Source organism: Palaemon carinicauda, chromosome 4, assembly GCF_036898095.1.
Source record: "Palaemon carinicauda isolate YSFRI2023 chromosome 4, ASM3689809v2, whole genome shotgun sequence".
NCBI classification, from domain to species: domain Eukaryota; kingdom Metazoa; phylum Arthropoda; class Malacostraca; order Decapoda; family Palaemonidae; genus Palaemon; species Palaemon carinicauda.
In genome coordinates, this window is record NC_090728.1 from 73,489,123 (window position 1) to 73,494,122 (window position 5,000).

At 37.4% G+C, this 5,000-nt stretch overlaps 1 protein-coding gene across 7 annotated transcripts in view; it reads left to right on the plus strand.

The window, feature by feature from the left end:
* Dlg5 (Discs large 5) overlaps nucleotides 1-5,000 on the plus strand; it is an 847,504-nt gene that overhangs the window by 614,444 nt on the left and 228,060 nt on the right. For all 7 annotated transcript variants that reach the window (XR_011044295.1, XM_068372367.1, XM_068372363.1 and 4 more), the window contains one exon: nucleotides 4,298-4,452. Coding sequence is in view for 6 of the 7 variants with exons in the window: in XM_068372367.1 (XP_068228468.1) it covers nucleotides 4,298-4,452 (155 nt within the window). In the remaining variant the exon portion in view is untranslated. The remainder of the gene's footprint in view (nucleotides 1-4,297; nucleotides 4,453-5,000) is intronic.

Here is a 5,000-nt window from a genome sequence, read left to right on the forward strand (position 1 = left end):
GGTGGAACCAGTTGGAGGTCAGCATCTTCGTAATCCATGCTTTTGGATTATGCATCCAGTACACGGGAAGGATTTTCTTATTTTTATTTTTCAAAGCGCGAGGGTTTTTCGATTTGTAAATAAGCCCCGGCTTTAGCAAAAATCCAGCAGCATTGCCACACATCACGAGGGTAACACGATCTTTGAATGCATTAAAGCCAGAGGCTTTGGCTTCTTCTTTGAACAGGAAAGTTCGCGACGGCATTCTCTTCCAAAACAAGCCGGTCTCATCCATATTAAACACTTGTTCGGGCTTGTATCCACCTTCAGTGATAATGTTCTTAAATGTCTCATTCGCGTAAGTTTCAGCAGCGGAAGAAGCCTCGCCATGCAGGGAAACGCTTTTCAGGCCGAAGCGTTTCTGAAACTTCGCGAACCATCCTTTGCTGGCGGAAAAACGTTGTTTCTGAGGCTGGGAATCAGTGGATGTCCCTGCTTGAGGTTCATCTAGTACAGTACATCATCTTCGTCTTCTTCAGCATGGTCGCCATCGTCGTCTTGAGGTTCCTTTTCCGCAAAATTCTCATACAAACTCAAAGCCTTGATTCGGATAGTGTTCGTATCCAAGGCTATGTTCTTCTTCCGGCAGTCAACAATCCAGATTGCTAAAGCACCTTCCATACGGACGATCGTTTTATTACGAGCTGTAACAACTCGCTTCGCTGACCTGCTAAAGGTGATGGCAGCCGTCTTTCTAATGCTCGCATCGTCCTTCTTAATGTAGCGAACGGTGGATTCGTTCACTCCAAAATGGCGGGCTGCGGCCGCGTAACTTCTGCCTTCTTTCAACATATCGAGAAGTGTCACCTTCTCAGCAATCGTCATCATTTTTCGGTGGCGTTTAGGCTCACTACCAGCCTTAGTAGAAGCAGAACGCTTGGGAGCCATTGAACGCTTGGGAGCCATTGTAGGGGTTAATCAGAAAGTTCAACTTCAAACAGTCACGCACAGCACAGTTTAAAGTTACACAGTAACGAAGCAGCATCTACCCGGCGAGAGAGCGGCAAACAAAGTGGCCGCGAGAAGATGCTACTGGTCAGAGAAAAGCCAAGCTGTTGCGGATCGGAGAAGCTGTCAAAACACCAATCACAGGCTAGATTACAAAACTTGGGAGCTGATTCGTCATCTATCAGCACTGGAACCAATCACAGTCCGTCTTACATGCTACGTAGTAGTTACAAATTCAAATACAAGGTACTATATATGCTTTACGTACGCTATTTTACGCTTGTTTTGTTGTAGGATATGTACGCTTAATCGAGATATGATTTTTGCAACAAAGAATATTATTGGATGCAGTACTACGTATACATACAAAAGATTCATGGAAAAGATGCGATATATTTCTTTTATAATATATACATGCGTAATGAAAAAAGTCCGCGAAGTCGTGAATCCACGATGGTCGAACCGCGAAGTAGCGAGGGCTCACTGTATATACAAACCTTTTCGCTTCTATAGTCAGAGTTGACAGTTTCCCTGCAGGGGGCAGGAAGCCCTAAGATTGTTCCAAGCTTAGCGTATATGACGAATAACGGTACCATCATATATTTATGTGGCCTGGGTGACCATATAGAAGCTGACTCAAGGTTAAGGCACTTATACAATCCCACAGATACTACTTTCAAGTAAAAAATCTATTTTTGAGTGAGATAGCCATGTCGTCCTGATGGACCCACCCTCCTTTTCTTAGAAAAGGAATATACATATGTAACAATCCCCACCCGAAACTACTTTATCTGTAGCCATCCATGCTTAATTGCAACAAGGAATGGGTCGCCATGTTGGGCGCTGTAGTAGTACGGGAAGGGGATCCACCGGGTAACCTTGATGACGGCGCCCCTTCATTTTCGCCACTCTTCCCCCTCAGAGCGAAAACTCTATTCTGGGTGAAGATTGCCATGTGTCGGATTAAGAAATACTTCCCCTGATATTATGCGATATCCTTAAGAATTTTCTTAAAGGATACTGGCACACTCGTGCCAGGAGTTAGAATTCTGGAGACATATGTTCAATTCTCTGGGAGTATCATTGTAGCTAAATATCCCTCAGAAAGCTGCCTAAAGGAACCTTCCATCAGGACAACATGGCTATCTCACCCATAAATAGATTTTTTGCTTTGCTTCAAAATCCGTTTTATTTCCAATTGTGCAAGAGCTGTTTTCATGTTATTTCAGCCTGTTTTAATGTTGCCTTATCGAATAACTCCACTCTCTCTATCCAATGGCAACATTCTCTACCTGAGGCTTTACTCAAACCTCCCCCCCCCCAACACCCCCAGCTAGAGATGTAGGGATCTTTATATCTCAACCCTACCACCAACTGAAATACTTGCGATTCTTTTCCTTATCCATGATTATGTAAGGTTTATTTTAGTGTATTTTTATGTTGCATTCATGTTCAAATCACAAAAAGGGTACTACGAAGCATTCTTCAATTCTCCGCCTCTTAACTCATAAGTCCCACCCACAACATCAGCAAAAAAGCAAAATGTTGTACCAGTAATGCAAGATGTTGACACACTACATTTGTTTTTACTTATTTTATACCTTTTTCTCAAGTATCATTTCTACAAATTATCATCATCTTTATGTCATATACTGTATTTCTAATTTGTATTGTTTATTGTTTTCACGAGTAAAAGTTAGCCTATTATCATTATTTCCATCTACTGCCATCTACGCAGTATTCGTCATGTTCTTTGATGCACAGTCTCTATTTCCAAGGAATTGAAATACCCAAAACAGGAATGATCCAGTTCATAGTGACAGTCACAGTCTCACTTAAGTTGGAATGATAGACGAATGAATGAACCTTGAGACTAACAAACTAAATTTATATTATCTCTCTCTCTCTCTCTCTCTCTCTCTCTCTCTCTCTCTCTCTCTCTCTCTCTCTCTCTCTCTCTTCTCTCTCTCTCTCTCTCTCAGAAATATATGTTTCTTTTTGTTTATCATGTATAAATTCTTATTGATTATACATTATAGAATACTTTTTGTGTCAAAAGAAACAAATGGATATTTTCATTTTATTTCTGTATAACGTAAAGTCACTATTACTGTCGAGTAGTTTTATATCTTTCGAAGGCTATTTATCGTGGACTTATAGGATAACAGTCACTTCAATAAATATATAAAGTTTGTTTACACAAAATCGCAGTGCTTTATCATACCTTATAATTATACATTATGAAATACTTCTTGTGTCAAAGGAAATGAATAGATATTTTCATTACATTTCTGTAAACATAAGTCCATTACTGTATTACTAAAGAGTAGTTTTATATCTTTCAACGGCTATTTATTGTGGAATTATTGCGGAATATCATAGTCACTTTAATGAATATATTTTTTTTTACACAATTATTGAGAAATAATTACATAAATCAAATTTCTTATAAAATATATTATCACTTCACAATGAATGGAAAAACATTTTGGCTGTTTAGAGTGAAATACAATGGAGAATAAAAATTATTCTGTAATCAGCAGCAAAACATAAAAATGGAAATGTAGCTTATTATATAGTAAATGAGCAAGTATATCCAATGGTGACAAATCTCGCGTATAGCTTTAATGGATCCGCAGCCTTGCAGTGAGGGGTTAAGAGATTGATATGCTGAATTTGGAGTTTGAGCGCCTCTTTACCATCACCACTGATTGGTTTTACTTTATTCTTTGACTCTTCCATCTAAGATCTTTACATCAGGTTTTTGGGCTATCTAGGTTTTTATTTATATATAGTTTAGTAGTGGCTAAAATTATTGGTTATCAAACTATAAAACATGAGCTGAAGGTTGTTATTCCTTTAATGCCATGTTGATTTTGCAGAGACCCTGTGCAGTAAAAGAGTTTTGTTTATAGTATATGCTTTATTCCAGGTATTAATTTGTTTATCATTTGTTTTGTGTCATATCACTTTCTTTGTAAGTGGTTTAGTGCTGTGAATGCACTTCATGTTTTGTGCACTCTAGGGTTGTTACAGTATATCTTTGGCCCCTAGCTTCACTTCTTAGCCTTCTACGTCTGTTCCATATTCTTTTGTTTCATCTTGCTGTCAAATTTCTTTGCATATACAATATTTTGTAACAGCGGGGTTTCCTCAAAGTGAAATTATGGCCTGGAATGGTCTCCCTGGTCTCAGTACTGGGCCATATAACCCAAATCTATAAATTTGTTCCAATCCAAAACTTCTATCACTTTTGTTGTGATGAGAGTGGTCTTTAATATAGCTTATTTCTTCTTTTTCAACATTACAGGGAAATGACACTGAAGGAAGGTCCAAACTTGGGATCTAGTTCACATGATATGTTTTCTAAAGCACAAAAGGAACGTCTAGATAACTTAGATCAAGCTAATCAAGAAATTGACAGATTAAGAAAGACCATAGAGAAGTTGCAGAATGAGTTACAAGGTAATGAATTGATACATTCTTACCCTTAACTTAACTGGTGATTGCTTTGATATTTTGATTATTTATGCACTAAATTATTACTCTTATTACTTTAGGGTAAAATTCAAACTGCATCTCTGTTTGAATGAATGGAAACCACCCAATGATAATCTACTAAAATACTTGAATCTATAATTTTCATTATTTCTGTATCATTATTATCGTTAAAATCACACTAGTCTCAATAAAGTGTTCTTTGGCTTCAAACAGGCATGCATTGATCCTGGGTACTATAGTCTATAAATAGTTAAAAGCAAAGTAAAATGCCTTATAATTTGCTTGGTTGTAAGCGAGTATATATAATGAATAAGCAATTAAAAACAAGATATTGTAGTTGAATTTGCTCTTAGATTTGTTATAACAGCATTGCAATCAGTAGCTTTATAATATCTTACTGTGTTGAATATTTATAATTGATATTTGAAGCTAGATGTTTGTGTTATTTTGATATAATTGGCTCTTTAGTTAACCTGCAAAAATATGCATCACAATAACCCATGTTTATGCAC